The following is a 17,930-nucleotide window of genomic DNA, read 5'->3' on the forward strand; positions in this document are numbered from 1 at the left end:
AAGAGGGGTTATACCATACTTATTAGCATTTTCAAAACATTTTAAGTTTTATAAATAGTGCAAACCATTTGAGGCTATTAGTTCCGAGGAGATCTGTGGGAAAAATTCTTTTAATTTTCATACATTTACTCATAAACGTAACAAAATTTACAAAGTTGGAGTAAAGTGCAAATTATTTTATACAGGGTTTATTGTTCTTTCAATGGAAAGTGCATCCTTGTCTAATGAAACTGATGTGATAGTCTGAGAACAAATGGACTGAAGGATACATGAAAAAATATACCACAGTAATACTTCACAAAGATTTCTAGCATTAATACTAGTCTACACTGTCCGTCACAACAGAGTTAACAGATCTACACATTACAACACAAAGTGTGACCCACAGGGTAAGGCAGTCTATTCCAAGGTTTTGATGACTGATGAATTCTTGGAAGTCATTTATCTTTTATGACCTGTACAAAACTTCAAGGTTATTCTGTTGTATGTAATAAGCTATATCACTTTTCTATAGAAATCTCTTGGATTCAAAGTGTATTTTACTTCTGGTTTATGATCTTGGAATTTCATATTCCAGAGCAAAGTACTACTGCTTAAGTTTCCTGGGATATGTGCTGGAAGATTCTCAGTCATTGATGCAATGGCTGACTAAACATACCATTTGATAGATTTTTCTTCATCATTTTACTATAGGCATTAATAAATTGAAGTACTTCACTGATTTTATACCAGAAGGAATACACCACTGATGATCTCCATGTATGGTTCCACACAACTATCCTGGGTAAACTGAAACATTGGTTTTAATAGCAACACACTCAACTAACCAACTTTGGCTAGATAGTAATCCTAGGAAAATTTTGTCAAGGCATGGTTAGTTGAGCACAAATTCCTCTGGGGAAAACAAGCAGAATGCAGATAAATTTACACTGTACACAAACAATAGGGCTTACATGTCCCGGCAAAAAAATGGTACATACAGCATAGTCAAAGGGTTATGAAATATTAGTTACTTACTGACGGCAAATTAGGAAGGGAAAAGCTGCGACAAGAATATCCATAACTGGCAACAATAACTCATACAATTAGTTAATCTTTGTATTAAATACCTTGTATACAAACAAAATTGTAAATGTGTCTACCTAGTGAAAAATAACCACAGACATAAGTGAAATTCTTTTCTAGACATGACATTACACTATTAGGGTAATAGCTAGGAAAACTATGACAGAGTGGTCTCATTAAAAAAGGAACTATGATGTTTACTAGTTAGCAAGGAGTAAAGCTTTATTAATATTAGTGTTCTTCAACTAACTTTCAACAAACTCTCAGGAAAGCATTCTACGATATCTTATTTAGAAACTGTTCTTTTGTTACAAGTGCATCTTCTGTATAATTTTTACATCTTTATATTCTTTGTATTGCTTCACACATAGATACAGTTGATACTTTAGACTTTCAGTATTAACCACTTGCCTTAAGTTTATATAGGCAACACTTATTAAATTCAACCTTAAGACAAGCATTAAAAAAAAAGTTACAGCCTTACAATCTTTGCAGATTTGTTCAAACCAAAACAGCTCTTACTGTATACACCATTGAAGCTGTGAGTTGTAAATGGCACACCTTTGAAAAGAACATTGAAACATTCTTCATTGTTTGGGCTTTAGATTATACTTATATATTAATATTCATTACTTTCATCTGTGTACTGATATATGTTTGAGGCACAGCTCGTTATGCAATGTGCAGCATAGGTCTACAGTATGTAAACACAACTTTAGACTACTCATGAAAAAAAAAAAAAAAAAAAAAAAAAAAAAAAGTAACCCTAAATTATGTTGCTTCTTAAAAGAAATGGTTGGGAAATAGGAAAATGGTACAGAGTTGCCCATTCAAAACTGTGGGGAATTCAGGATTAACTAAAATATTTCTTTTGCATAAAAAAATGCAGGAAAAATAAATAGTTACTGGCTCATATTTAAAAATGTACTAGTATTGCTTATAACTTGACTTGCAGTGTTTTACATCTATAAATTATATTTGATGGACTTCTACATTGTACTTGCCAATAAGCCCACAAATATTTGGTTAAATCACCTATGTATGCTCTATTAATAAGGGATAAGATGCTCTGAATTCTGGGTATTCTACTAAATTCAATCGGAAAGGGACATGATTATCACATACACTGCATGTGCCGTGTACCACTCAAACTGGTGTCATCTATGAGGTAGACAAAAAAAAGAAACACACCATATAAGTGAACACCAGATGATAAGCTAATACTAGTGAAACATTTGACCTAAACAGGTTATTAAGTGTAGGCCACATCTGAAAATTTCTTTGTAATATGCCAGCCACCTAGCCATTGGGTGTTTAGAGGAGACATGCAGAGGACTCAGTTCAGCTCATGGGCCTGAGTTTCCTGAGGCTTCATGACCTCTGGTAGCTCAGGGGGAGAAGACAGTGGAGTGATGTCAAGGGTTTCAAACTCTCCATTTTCTTGCCTGTGGAAGGGTGTTATGAGAATTAAAATGGTAGCAGGGTTACTGTTAGAAATATGAAATAATTTTGCTAAAGGAAACTACTGCCATCTGACAGGGTTACATTCCAAAGAAAGTGTTGAATGGCAAAATTGTCAAACAACTAACCCTTTTCCCATAGGAATACATGTACAATAAAACCTTGGTTCTCAAACTTCATTCATTCTCAAAAGCTGTTATGCTGTTTGTCCGAAAATCTAAGTCTATAGTAAGAAATATTAAGATATAGTATATACAGCGTTCTCTTATTTTTCACAGTGGTAACATTCTTGATATCCCTGTGCATGGTCACAACTGCAAATACTCGTTTGAACAACTATACAATACAGGTAGGTAAAGTACTTTTGTGTGATTTTGAGTGTGATTTGTATTTTTTCCAGGATGTTTGGGAGTGACTCCCCTACGTGTAAACGAGTCACCAAAAGGCAGAGGAGTACTATTGTCTGCATGAGGTACATTGTATGGTACCATTTAGCTTGTGTTAAGTTCCAGGAGGCCAGAACAAAGCTGCACAGAAATGACTTCCTTGTAGGCTTATGTCCTGGGTGCCTAGACGCCAGTAGGACCTGGTGGGAGGCCGAGAGGATTATTTATGTTGCTAAATTAGGAGGTTATGTAAAGGCAAGTGTGACCTTCGATGACCATGCCTCTGCTGAGGGGGATGTGTGTGTGTGTGTGTGGGCAATGGTCTAATACGGAGTCGAGTTTGGCATAGAACATCTTCTCTCCAGCTTCACACATCACGGTAGGAGCGCACACTGCAACAAGAGTCATGAAGTCCTGTGTGTGCTTCAGCCTTACTTGCATTATACGCTCATCAACCGGAGTAACCTCAGCCACAAATATCTGCAGTTGGCTGGAGATGCCCATAGCTACCCTTTAGGATGGAAACCATTGCTAATGGCAGACCAGTAGTAGGTGTACCATCCCCTCCTCACTGTTCTTGCCACTGCCAGGCATCCTTGTCTCAGAGAGTCCCACTATGTCCACCCCCAGCCTTCTCAGCTCATTTGATAGGCAGGGTAGTTGGCCATCATCTGAGAGGCTCTGGACTCTCCAGGAGCCCGCACACAGAGCCCTCCAAAGGTTAACCCTGGGCCTAGTTCTATGAGCGGGCGCAGCCTCTGCACCACCCCGGCCACCCCCAAAAGAGAAAGAGGGACTAGGGGGCCCTTACTCCTTTAAGGTGCAGGGGTTTCATAGGCTTTGCCCTGCACCCATCACTGACGGAAGGCTTCCAGGATGCAGATGCATTGGGGAAGCCTGCTGCGCAGTCGGACCCCCCAGCAAAACCGGATTGGGGTCAAGGCTCACGCCATGACCTCAACCTCTACTTATTAATTTGTTTGTGGCTTGGAATAATTTTTCTTTTATAGGGGGAGGGGGTGCAAACTCCTCCCCCAACCAGCCCAGACTGTGGATTTGAAGCAAGGCATGCTAACCACTTCCCCATGGAGGCAGCAACACCAATAAACCCTTTTAAATGTATCGTAATGTCACAAAGAATGTTTTCATTATTAGTGCCATTTTTCATGCACCTATTAAATGTTATTAGCATGACAACAGTATGAGGGAAACAAAACACTGGTTAATAGTAAATTATACCTTGGCAGTAGACATAAAAATACTTGCTGCCTCACCTGAACACCAAGGCAACTGTAGCAGGACTTTGGGCGCGGGCAGTTTGAGCAGACAAATTGTAGTCACTCAACTGCTTCTCATCATCAAAGACTTCTGTCCCTCGTTCATTCATTAGCATCTGATTTTCTGGCTCTACTTTCATTATTCCTGAAAAAAAGAACAAGTGATCCTTCATCACATCCCGGAAAGGACAAAGAACAGGAAAAAATTATCATTCCCTATGCACTAAAGCTAATAGTTACACTAACTTCCATATATAACATGTATTCTTCAGTGTAATATAGTCAATAAAGGTAGCTTAATGCAATTCTAGTTACCTTGTATAATTTTCTTCAGCTCTTTTACTGTTGTTGTTTCCTTCGCATCTGTGAAGATAGTAGTCTTCTTTCTTCGTACCATCAAAAACACATCCTGCAGGACAATAAGTATAGAATTTAATGCTTGGTTTAGTTAACTTATAATAAAGTCACATTACTCATTATTGATGGAGATGGGCATATGGTACACATAGGTACCATTGGTGCTGGTACTTCTCAAATACTGTACAGTTCCTACTGGTACCAAATTAACTAACAGGGAGCATACACATGGGGCGTGTCACTTCACTCACTCACTGGCTCAGCTCCCAATGGTCCCCTTCCCCCAAGCAAGCTCCCTTGCAGCTAACCTATCCATCCCAAGTCCCTTCTGGTAGAATCGATCGACTTGCTCCAGCCATGAGTTGCATGAGTGTTTCCTTAAGTCTCCTCCACTCAGGGTTGTGTCATACAGAAACAACCCAATGAGCAGGATTTATGTCCAGGAAGCATGCCACGTGCATAATTAGACAGAGCTGGCGTTCACAGGCTAAGCTTTTGACAGGCCTTGACTCAGTTTCATCATGTAGTCTCTGGTTCGACACAAAGTCGTTCCTGTGAGGCTCCATGATCCCGCAAAGGCACTTGGCACTTAATGTATGTCCACCTGCATAGATATAGACAATGCCATATAATCGTGTTGAGTGAGTCCATAACATTGTAGGCCAGGCCAGTCCAATGAGTGACTTCCTGGTAAGACCCACTATTATTATACATTAAATTACCAAGGTATGTGAAACTTTTGAAAGTGGCACCAGTACAAAAAAAATACTGAGTATCGACTCAGTACTCGGTACAAGAATATTATTAAAGTAAACTTGTTCAGCATTGAAAATTTATTACTATATACTACTTGACTTTGACAGTTGCCGAGTCCATCACACTCGTGTCTTGCGAGGGCTGAAGTACTTATTTCTCCTCATTTCTGCATATTGAGCTAATAATTCTTTCATTTCAGGTGAGTTTTGATTTATTTGCTATTGACTTTCATTACTTGTTTCATAGATAATGCAAATTTTGGGATGGGAGAAAATAAGGGGAAAGATATTTTCCTCGGAGACAGTTAACATTCAATCAAAACTTATCAGAAAAATAAATTCATTCTTAACTCCTAAAGGACGAGTGACCAGCAGGTGGAAATATTGGTGAGTTCCATAAAGAGACGAGTGTCCTGCATGTGGGACACTCGTGACCTTTGCTACTGTTCTACTTATAATATATACTAATGGACAACCTTAGGCCTAAATACACGCATACATAGACATAGACGCTCAATCACATGGATAGTTGTGATGGATAGTTATATTTTATCGGGGGGTTTCAGCATGCAAGGAAACTTGCATGTATAGGATTCAAGTCCTTTACCTCATGTGCACACATAGACCTTATTTATATATATCAAATCATTATTATTAGTTAGTTCACTATGATTTTAATTTGATATATTAATATAAGTGTCACATGCAAATTTGATATATTAATATAAGTGTCACATGCAAAGAAACAGCGTTTCTTTGCATTCTATAGTCACCCTTTATTTTTTTGTATCTCTTAGGGGTTAACTTCAGAGAATGCTGTTTACCAAAAATTTACTGTGATTTCTGTGTGGAACAGTTAGCATATTAAATCAACACATAAACACCCAGCAATAAAGTATGATATGCCACTGTGAGATATGTGAAGTTAAAGATATTTACTAAAATTATGTCAACCATTAGTGTAAGTTACGTTTAATTCAGGATAAATACTGGTAAATAAAGGTGGCATTTTGTTGAGAATTAAGTATGGCAGGGCATGAGTTCAGTGCTCTACCACCTCTACATAGGTGTACTTCTGGAAATTTACAAAGTTAACAAACTGTACAGCTAATGGAGGAGTGATTGCCTAGAGCTGGAATCTGTTGGGCAGGTAGGTCAATGAGCAAATATTATTCAGCATAATTTTGTGGGAGATGCATGAAGAAGTGGGAAATGATTCTGCACCGTGTTTTCCATCTCCAAACTCAGGGATTATTGACGAGAGGGTAGCCTACTTATTTTGAGACACTAACTGCTAAAGTCTAAACAAATATGATGCCTTTTACTATGGAGATAGTATTTTTTTCCCGGAAATCACAATGATTGACTTTTTAATGCAAGTTGTGCACTTGCCGCCACGCAGCTCTGCTCCCACCTGTTACCGGCCTGCATAGCGGACCCACCCCCGCCACCGCCTTGTCCCGTCCAGCACTGCATGTTTCCGCTGCTCCACACAGCATGCCAAATATATTTAAACTAACCCAACCCAACAACCTAACATAACCTATCTAATGGGGGGGGGTGGCTTTGCCCTCCTCAACCCCCTTAATGGGATAGCTTTACCACCCTCGACTCCTTTAATGGGAAGGCTTCGCCCCCCCATGACTCCCCAAATGGGGGGGCTTCGCCCTCCTCGACTTCCCTCTATTTTCCGAATGTCATTTGTCACTGCACTGCACTCAGGGACCAAAAAAAAAATCCTTATTGTAAGTACAAACTTGGCCAGAGGTGGCCAGCCCCTCGCCAGTACTACCCCCACATCCTCCCAGGACCTGAAATTTGGGGCCAGGCTAGGCGGCGGGCCGTGCCCTGGGGTGGCCGGCCCTGCATGCCCGGCCCTGCTCCCCCTCACGGCCTCGCCGCACCGCTGGAAAACTCATATTATCACACAAATTCATGGTGAGGAAGCAGTAATCGAGTCGTGGAGTGAGGGACCCACCATGACGGTGGCCGCGGGGGTAAATAGCGAGCAGCAGCACAACACACGGCGCTGACACTGGGGCTCGCTGCGGGAAGGTCAACAATACAGAACTATCATCAAATATAAATATTTATCAGCGATATACCATCAGAAAAATATCACGGTATTTTATATACCCATAAAATTATGTTTTATAGTGTTTCAATCGATCTCGACAATTTGCTGTCATTGTTCCTTGCCATCGAAACTTGAGTATTTCAAATACATATCGGCCACCCAGAAGTACAATAAAATATCATGGATTTAAAATCATTGCAATTTGATCTCAGTGTCATGTGATATTACGATATTTTACCAGAAAATACGGATTGCGCATCGGTCCCTTGATCGTTGTGGAGCTCCTTGCCACAGGCCGCCATGCCCGCGTGTGTCGCCTCCTGCAGGGCCGCCTGTGCCTGCCGATTACTGGGAACAGCGGCAGGCAATCAAATAAACACACACTATTGTAATGATGGGGGTGGCCAGCATGTGAAGGCTTAGGGAAGGCTGCATAAATGGTGGCGAGTCGAGGCGAGGTGGCCACCGTGGCGCGCCTGGCCCCTCACGCTGATTGGCTCGGCTGGAGTTTAAATAAAAGCATTTAAAACAAACATGGCTACAGAGTGACACTGTGCGCGGCGCTCTCGTGTAGCTGTGTCTTATTCCCAGTGACAGACCGTGAATAATGGCGCGCCGAGGCTAGAACAGCACAGGGCAAGGCTTAGGGCGGCCAGCAGGGGATAACCATATGTCACCCGCGCCTGTGATAAGAGTGTGCTGCGGGGCCTGATTTAAATGATCCCCGCCGTCTGCCGTGCTTGTTGAGTGCTCGAATTTGCGGGAAAAGTGCGAGTGGCGGTTATTGCAGTGAGTGGTGAAGAGTGCCCGGACTGCCTTCAGCATGGAGGACTCGAGCGAGGTGCTGGTGTGTGCCGCCGAGTACATGAAAGGTGGGTCCCTGCGCCTTCCTCCCTCCCTCCTCCTGCTGGAATGTTACTGCCAGGCCCGCTATGCCACACCGGGGGCCAAATGTCACCGCCACTATACCCTCCACATGCACTCACCTCTCTGTACACACATAGGCCTACACGATCAGTTCCTCCTTCGGTTTTCCCCTTCTTGTCTCGGGTTACAGCGGGTCACAGGGATTGTTGTAGTTTTTCGTGTCTTCATTCACCCTTCATGCATATTATATTTATCTACTAGTTTAGATTGAGGCAGGTCATGTGTAGCAACAAGTGTAGTCTCATTATATATGTTTATATCAAGATCAGTTATTGCCTGTGGGGGACATTGAAACCAACTCACAGTAACTCACAGTAGTCTTCTGGAGGAGGCCCAGCTCAGGCCTGTGTATCCAGCTCTGGAGTTTGAACTGAATAAGTGGTGGTGGTGGTGTCAATTTGAAAAATATTATTATATTGAATTTTGGCTCTATAGTCTTATAATAAACATAGCTGCAGGGACATTCCTTTGCTGCCAACATAGCTGCAGGGACATTCCTTTGCTGCCAACATAGCTGCAGGGACATTCCTTTGCTGCCTAGGAAGCTGTTCATGATGTATGGCTTGGCTTTGCCTTACAAAAAGAATGCAGTAAGGTTTAGTTCATGTAGTTAGGTCAGGGTAATACAATAAGCTTTGATTAGCTATGTTTTTGCATTGACACACAGCAATTCTTAACCACAGCATCTGTTTAGTCTTGGTCAGGTTTCAGGGGCATCAGAAGAGGTAGGAATGCCACTCACATAGCAGTGCCAAGTCAAGGGGGAGAGGCAGTGATTGAAGGACTGGCTAGGTGACTGACTGCCTGAGCTTAACTAATCTGATCATTACTTTTTGTTACATTCTAACAAGAAACATTCGTTTTATGGACTAAATATGAAATTTAGTGTGAAATTTGTGTACAGATAACAACATATGCTTTAAGGTAAGGCTTGATGAGACTGCCAAGTGTAACTTATTGGCGGGTTAACCCCTGGTTAGCTGCCCCCAGGCACATTGGTCTGGCTATGTCAGGAATGGTTCTGCAGTAATGAGGCAGCTCATATCTATGGGCATGTCACTCCTTTTAGAAAACTTCAGTTAGGTAAAGAATTAGATTTAGTGTATTAGGACTGAACTACCTATGTAGCTTAAGCAGAATTAGGTGTTTGTTTGAATGTGTTGTGATAATGGCCTGTGATAATGACAGCAGGTCTCATCTAACTGTATGTGTATAAGTGTTGTGTGAGATGAGGGAGGCTGTGTAGGTAATGTTGAGTTCCCATTTCCAAGTTTCACTTGAAATTTCCTAGATTGGCCAAGGTTGCAATCACTTTAGTGAAAATGCTAAGTGAGCAAAGAGAGTGGAGCACATTCTTGCAGTTCCATCATTTTATGTGATGTGTGCATACTGATTTCTCCTTAGATAGGGCTCATACAACCCTGTAAATCTTAGTGCCATTTGAAAACTCTTGATCTAGGGACTTTGCCCCCCCCCCAAAAAAAAAAAAAATAGTGCCATGATAAGGTAACATGATAATGTTGATAATAATATGAAAATAGTGTGCCTGTCAGCAGGATATCATATCTCTTTTCATGCCTCTTTGACAACAAAATGTGGTAGTTGGCAGGCTGTTTATAGTGATGAAATAGTTGTTATGGACATCACTATTTTTAAGTCAAGTAGAAAACTGAGGCATAGTAATACTGTTCAGGTTTGAAATGTTTTTTTTATGAATGTTCATACGTATGTCGCATAGAAGAGTTTTTAGGTAGTCACTGCTGCACTGAGTCAGCTGCATTGAGCATCAGATGGGATGAATACTTAATATAGAGAACATTTAAACCCAGTCACCAATGTAGTCATTGGTAGGAAGGATTTGATTGCAAGTTTTGAGGTCACCAAGTCCTCATGTTGACCACTGTTGTCACTTCCCATTGATACATTTACTTGCAGTTATCTTGCCTTATCTTACAGCCACTTTTATATCAGCCTTTACTGCCAGGTCATGGATGTTACCTGCATCTCCAGAGGTGGTGGTGGTGTAGTCACTCCATCTGATGTTGTTTTATATAGCTAAGTTTTTATGGTATTCATGGTAGGGTGAGAAGTATAATGCTGCAACCTAAACCCAATCAGTAGATATATGTTATGGAGGTTATCATGCAGGAAGAGAGTGCTGAGTGGATGTGTGAGATATACTGATATAGTAGATTATGCTCTTCATTCAAATGAGGCCATCAGCTGCATGCTTGTAAAACACCTCTACTGGTTTAAGTGAGGAACAAGTCCATCAGAGTTGCTTTTTGTTGTCTTTACCTAATCTTAACCATCATAAAATTCTATACATGCAAAAATAATAAAGAACATACTTGATGGCCAGTTTATAACAAATGTTTACAAAGAACAGTCTTTTGCTGTTATTTCTGAAAGATCCACACAAACCTTTCATAAATTATTTACATAAGGATAACTATATGAGCCTTATAAATCTGTGCTTCATCAACATGTTATTTATTGCATGTCAGTATGGTAGACATGTGTACTTTGATTTTAGGTGTAGCCTCTGATATGGATGGCCATTGCTATTAACAGGATCGTATTTAAAGTCAGTAATATAATGGAAAAATGGGGCCCAAGATAGCACCAGTTTTTAATTTAAGTGCAAAGGGCAAGATCTCCCTCCATAGTAGTATGCTGAGGATATCAAGCTGTTCCACTTTATAATTATGGTGTATGTAAGCAGTCTACACCCACTACTGCAGGAGTGGTTGGTGGACTGAGGAGGGTGGGCTTTTAGTTTCAGCAGCCAGTAGTACTCATTATTATTTTATGTTGCATCTTTATTTATAATAGTATGCCACTAACTATTGATCTGCCTCATGGTGAATAGTAATAGGAAAAAGTCAGCTTATAAATGAATTGCCTGTATTTGGATAAAAAGAAAACTAAATATTATTTGCTATCCTAAGCTGGTTTATGACTCACAACCAGTGACATTTACTGGCTAGGGGGAAGGAAGCAATATTAATCCATGAAAATGACCAATTACATGGACCAAGATAGGAGGGAAGAGTAGGGAGGGGCTAGGGCCTTCTCATTACCTTAATGAGACACTTGCCTCAGGAGGGAGATAGACAGAGTTTAATAAAGGTGATGTATGAATATTTTTAACTTTTCTGTTACTAGATAGGTACTGTTTGTTACTGTTTCAAGCCATGCCAAGTCTATTATTTGGCTCAGCATATGGCTAGGGACTGCTATCCTATTCATGAGTAACCATTCCAAAAAATGTTTACTTACTATATAATAGTGCTTCAGGTCTTATAAGAATATAAAGATAATTTTATATGCTAATCAAAACGCGGGAAAGAAAGGCCTTTCATAGATTGTATAAATGATTGAAAAATTCATCCCTGCTTTAGCCCACCTTCAGGTCACCTGTCCTGAGCTGGAAAGACTTTATACACATTAACACACAAAGAAAGCTGGGTAGCTAGGTACTTATTTGTTTACTATGGCATCAGACACACACGTTCTGAAACATTTATTTATATATTTCTTATCATTTTCAATTCATTTTCATCTTGTACCCTCCCAGAACAGTTTATTCATTGTGTAAAGTTGTTTGTTTCTTCCTTTCTAGTTTATTGATTGTGTGAATTTGTTTGTTTCTTCCTTTCTAGATCGGTTGTATTTCGTTACTCTTCGGACGTCAGGCAGACCCAGATCCACTGCCAACACACACTACTTCTCAATCGACGATGAGTTAGTTTATGAAAACTTCTATGCCGACTTTGGGCCCCTGAACCTGGCCATGCTGTGTCGGTACTGCCATAAGCTGAACAAGAAACTAAAGGTGAGTGCCTCGTAAAGAGTAATTTAATAGCTAAATGTACCCTGTGTTAATGCCTTTTATATTTGTGGTTCATTAGTTCTGGCTTTATTTGCGTGTGCCGTTTCATTGTCCATTCCACGATTACTTTGTTTTTATTATTGTAGTTATTCCAACGTGTTATGGCTTTGTGAGTGGACAGCCCCATCACTCACAACCCGAATGTTACGTGGCTTAAAAAGGGATATATTCTTCAACATTTCAGCGCCCAAACACACACAGTATTTGACACGGTTTTCGTAGGAGTTTGGGACATTTCCAGGGGTAGTTTAATGACCGTGATGGTAATTTGACCCTTCTTCTGTATACCAAGAACATAAGAAACCCTCATTATAACCCGATCGGTCTCCTTTTTGGGCTTTGGAAATGTTAATGTGAGAGGTGGAAGCGTCTGAGTATATCGTCCATAGGTACTCCCACGACTCCCGAGGCTGGAGGTTGTGAAGAAGGAGCGAGAGGAAGTGGAAACAGGATATCCCTCTGCCATTGTATTTATTTTGCCCTCCTAATAAAAGAGGATAACAGCGCCTTCAAGCTCTACTCCTTACTTTCCCAGACCTCCTTGGAAGTGAAAGGGGTACAATGCTGATAAAATGTGATCAATATAAGTATTCTGCTCTCTCGTAAACGAAACTAGAGCTTCGAAACTCGACTCCTTACTTTCCCAGGACTACGCAGAACTGGATAAGGCGACGGCTATCAGCAAGTGTGTGTGTGTGTGTGTGGTGAATGACAGAGTGAGGGATCTTTGAAGGGCAAGCGTGTGGCCATCCAAGTCTAGCCTGTTGCACTGCGAGGTCTCTTTTTCTGTCTGGCTCCAGTCCTGCTTTTTAAATTCTTTCCTCCGCTCTTGCCACGTAAGGGGTATTGGGCTATTAGACACGTTTCAGTCCATATTCCAACTTAGACGATTTAGAGACTTTTTTTTATACGTCTGAGGGTTCGAGGTCTTCATAAGTGAGGTCCGTGCCATATTTTCTTTAACTCCGTGTTACATAACGTTGCAGGTGAAAGGCTTAGCTGTACTTTGGCGTGGGCAGGGAAAGTGTGGGTCGTGTGGCGGTGGGTGGGGCGAGGTGAATGGCTCTTAGGACCGAGTGTGGGAGGCAGAGAGAGAGAGAGAGAGAGAGAGAGAGAGAGAGAGTTTGCCTACCCCCGACGTGGAGTCCTTCTCGGGGCCCTGGGAAAGTGTAGGATGGCTGGCAAGGGTTTTAGTGGTAACTCGTCCTCCTACGCCCTCTAGCCTTACCACCTTGACCGCAGCTGAATAACCACGCGTGTCTCTAGGCCTAAACACACACACACACACACACACACACATTTTGTCTTTTTTTTTTTGTTTGAAACGAAAGCGTGTGCAAAAACTATCACAAATTTAGGGAACACAGGTTTATTAGGTTTAAGGAATGTGATAAATTATAGGCCATTACGAGGCTGACTCTCCTGTAAAAACAATACTGGCATGTAACAATGGACACACACACACACTCACACACACTGAGAGAAAGGGGGAAAAAAACATAATGAGTATTGTGATATTTATAGTGCTGTTCGTGAATGATAGTACGTTTACCAGAGTTTAAATAGCCTCCTCCCAGTGTGAAATGCATGTGTGTGTGTGTGTGTGTGTGTGTGTGTCCCTTCCCCTCCCCTCCCCCCTAAGGTTCTGGCAAAGCATGACATCCCATCGGCCGGCGTCACGCGAGCAGCTCCTCCTCTGCCCTCTCCTCCTCCACTACCACCACCACCTCCGCCTCGACGACCTTCAGGGAGCCAACACCACCTCTGCCTCCTTCATCCCACCCACTACCACCACCTCGCTACCCACCTCCACCTCCACTGCCTCCTGTCTCCGACCAACACCAGAAGGCTGTCTCATCTATGCCTCATCACCACCACCCATCATCACCACCACCGCCGCCAATAACAATAACGCTGCCTCTTACGTCCTATCACCATCACCTATCACCACCACCGATAGCAAGACCGCTGCCTCATTGATGCTTCACCACCTTCACCTATCACCATTCTACCGCCAACACACACACACACACACACACTGATGCATTATGTAGGCGACACAGCAGTACCCGGTCATCAGACGTGTGTGTGTAGGTGTATGTATTGCATTTTTCTCCACACCTCCTGATGATTTATACTCATGGGGTCAGTTTTTATCCACGCCTTGACACCGAGCTACTTGCCTTGCCATTTATTTTTAAGCGTACATGGTGACCCTTTGCAGGCTTTCGCGGGACTGCTGGCTAATAATAGATGCAGCAGAGGTTTGGGCAAGGCAACTATACAGCGGGCAGCCTTGTGTGTGTGTGTGTTGGTGCGGAAGACCGTGTGTGTGTGTGTGTGTGTGTGTCCAAATGGGTTTCTATTTAGCTGGTATTTTTATTGCCCTGGACAGTGCGGAGGGAGAGTATGCACGTAGGTCAGGATTATGAAGGGTTAGGTTGGTATTGTGTGGTAGTTTTTTTTTTTTTTTTTTTTACGTCTTGGCCTATTGCGCCGGTAGGCTTCTTCCCGGTGGATCCTGATGGTCAGTCCAAGGCTTCTTCCCGGTGGGTCCTGATGGTCGGCCCAGCCCGTTCTGGCGCAGGCGAGTGTTTATAGTGGCGCCATCTTGCATTGGCTCATGCTGCCCTCCCAGAGCTCATCTTTAATCCAAGAATCTAGAGTCCGGGTTGATAGGTGGTCTTCTGGACAGCATGTGGGTAGTTTTAAACCACTTGGCGGCGACTGAAAAATCCCAGCTTGGTGGCACCGGTCGGGGATTGAACTCGCGTCCTCCTGAACGCGGGGCCGTCTTGCTATCTGTTCAGCCCTAACGGGCGAGGTTAGCTACTGGTAGAATGTCCCTTATGCTTCCTGGTTGTATGCCCATTATTAATACTGCTATGCTTGCCTTTCGGGTGTCCAAGTTGTTTTTGTGTGTCGTAGGTTGGCATTTGTACCACTGGCAAGCACTTCCCTTCCCCCTTTCTCTCTCTCTCTCTCTCTCTCTCTCTCTCTCTCTCTCTCTCTCTCTCTCTCTCTCTCTCTCTCTCTCTCTCTCTCTCTCTCTCTCACACACACACACACACACACACACACACACACAACGTTGCATGCAAGGTCAAGTGAATACGACGTCGTCCTTCACGTGTCTATTTTTTGGGGTCACATTTAGTTTGAAAATTTTATCACTCGAGCCGGCGGTTTATGATGTGTCCGCCAGTCAAGTTAATATGCTAATGTAAAAGAAAAAGAAAAGTTAGTGCGATGTCAGCGTGTTATATATAGACCCACGAGTTCGTGTCCAGACTGATTAAATGGTGTTCTTTTTTTTGTTGTTTTTGATGTATTTTCTTCTTCTTCTTCTTCTTCTTCTATGTTTTTCTGGTGGGAGTATTTTTTTCTGTTATAAGGTAGGATGCATTTGTTGTTGTTGCTGTTGTTGTTCTTTTTCTTCTATGTATTTTGGGTGGGCGATTTTTTTTTTTTTTTTTCCTTCGGTGTCAGGTATGATGTCTGTGTGGGTGCGTGGGCCTCGGGATCCCGCTGTTTAATTAATCGACCAAGCCTCAGCTCTCTGGTTTAATAAGGAGTTGTTTGTCATACGTATTGTCCTTTTGCGGGGTCTTCCGTATGCTCGATTTTAATTGACATGTTTATTCAACGAGCTTCGGGGAACTTAAGATATCGTGGGAGTATTTGGACGAGACTGAATTTTGTTTGTTGATATTTAAATTTTTTGTTTATCAGAATTATTTTATTTGCGTATGACCACCACTTATGAGAACGATATGATGATGATAATGATGATGTGCCACGGTGCTCATAGATAAAGGACATAATATCAAAAGTATCGTAGTAGTTGTTGATTGAGTTGTGAAGTGCTCGGCGCATTCTCATTTAGGTTGTATATGGCTTAGCTGGCGCGTTCATCAGTAGGCTACAGCGATATCTATGGATTATGTGTGTAAGGGTATAACTACTTGTAGATAACGTTCGTAAAGTCAGAAACATCGTGCGAGCTGATAACGTTGTGAAGTCTTCGGTGTATTCTCATCTATGTTCTGTTTGACTTGGCTAGCACGTTCATCAGCACAGCGATGTGTATAAATAATATGTGTAAGAGTATAGCAACTTAGAGATAGCGCTCGTAAAGACAGAAGTTTGTCTGAGTTAACGTTGTGATGTTTTATGTGACTTAGCTGGCACATTCATCAGTACAGCGATGTGTATAAAGGATGTGTGTAAGAGTATAGCAACTTCGAGATAGCGTTCGTAAAGACAGAAGTTTTGTTTGAGTTAACGTCGTGATGTTTTATGTGACTTAGCTGGCACATTCATCAGTACAGCGATGTGTATAAATGATGTGCAACTTAGAGATAGCGTTCGTAAAGACAGAAGTTTGTCTGAGTTAACTTCGTGATGTTTTATGTGCATTTCATTTGGGCTTGGCTGGCACATTCATCAGTACAGCGACATGTTCTAAAGTCTGTGTGTAAAACTCTACCCACTTATAGATAACGACAGGAGTGTTGTGTGAATTGCTTGTTATTCATATATTTCGATGCGCCCCAATTTGTTTATGTAGGACCAGCGCGTTTGTTTGAACTACGATTTAATTATGATCTGCGAGGGTGCTTACAGATAACGCGGTTTGCTGCGTCATGAAGGGAAGCTTTCTGAGCACCCGTGTTACTATGTGTAGCTATGATTGCCACGTTTGTCAGTACGGCAGTATAGTAAGATGCTGAAAGGTGCTTATTGACTATATCGTATTAACACTCACAACATGACTGCCAAACCTGTTCCACTCATCCATCATGTTTTCGATGTATTCCTAGTGATGTGTTTATGTCTGGCCTGCTTATCAGTGCTTGCTTATCGATGTGGTTGTGATGTGCAAGGGTGGTGAGACCGAAACCCATGTATTGTGTGAGGTCAGTTCAGATGAGGGTAAAGTGAGTTGTTCCTTACCTCACCAGTCAATTATTTTCCATGTTCCTTGTTGGTTTGGGTTGGTCGACACGTTCACAAATGCAGCGATATATATTTGTGCTATTCAACTCTGCTTAGAACCTTTTTTTTTTTACAGCAACGAAGGCAACTCAAGGGAGAAAATGTCGTTATGTCCTTGCTCCCAAACAGCGAAAAGTAGAACATCCAAATTGAAAAATCTAAATCGGTTGGAGATGTGTCGATATTCCCCTCTTGAAGGCGTTAAAATCGTTGGCAGGAGGAAATGTGGCCTATACATCGTGTGAGATCAGTTCAAAGGAGAGTGAAGCGAGTTAAATGCCACATCAAGCCCACCAAGTTTTAAATGCATACCCTTTCAGTTACCGTAGTGATGACATGCGAGGAGACATATACGTAAACATGAGTTGATTATTGTGGCTCTTGGAAAATACGAAAAACACGAAGAAACTAAAAACAGGAGCACGAAAAGTTAACGAAAAGCAAACAGGGTACAAAAAATAGATGAAGGGGCGTGGCTGTGTATGCAATCCTATTGACACACACACACACACACACACACACACATGCTTGGGATCGGATGAAACGGAAATAGTTGGCGCATCGACGGAGCTAGGAAGGTTCAGCTCGGGTACCCACAACGCACATGACGCCAGAGTTCAAACGGGGTTAAATGAATTGTTTGTCCCGGGATGTTTTTTGCGCGGGGTGAGTGTGACCATTGGTGAGTGATCCACATGGCCGCCACACCCGCGTATTTGTGTGGTCAGTGAT

The 17,930-nt window shown here is 42.0% G+C and overlaps 1 protein-coding gene across 4 annotated transcripts in view; it reads left to right on the forward strand.

Annotated features, from left to right (window-relative positions):
* Window positions 1-7,882: 7,882 nt before the first annotated feature.
* The window catches only part of LOC127009212 (dual specificity protein phosphatase CDC14A-like), a 56,882-nt gene continuing 46,834 nt past the window's right edge, over window positions 7,883-17,930 (forward strand). For 2 of the 4 annotated variants that reach the window (XM_050882071.1, XM_050882072.1), the window contains exons 1-2: window positions 7,893-8,250; window positions 11,971-12,143. In XM_050882071.1, coding sequence (XP_050738028.1) covers window positions 8,202-8,250; window positions 11,971-12,143 — 222 coding nt within the window. In that variant the 5' untranslated portion in view covers window positions 7,893-8,201. Of the gene's footprint in view, window positions 8,251-11,970; window positions 12,144-17,930 lie in introns of all 4 variants that reach the window. The other 2 variants (XM_050882070.1, XM_050882068.1) reach the window with 2 other exon arrangements.

Source organism: Eriocheir sinensis, chromosome 40 (assembly GCF_024679095.1).
Source record: "Eriocheir sinensis breed Jianghai 21 chromosome 40, ASM2467909v1, whole genome shotgun sequence".
Classification (NCBI taxonomy): Eukaryota; Metazoa; Arthropoda; class Malacostraca; order Decapoda; family Varunidae; genus Eriocheir; species Eriocheir sinensis.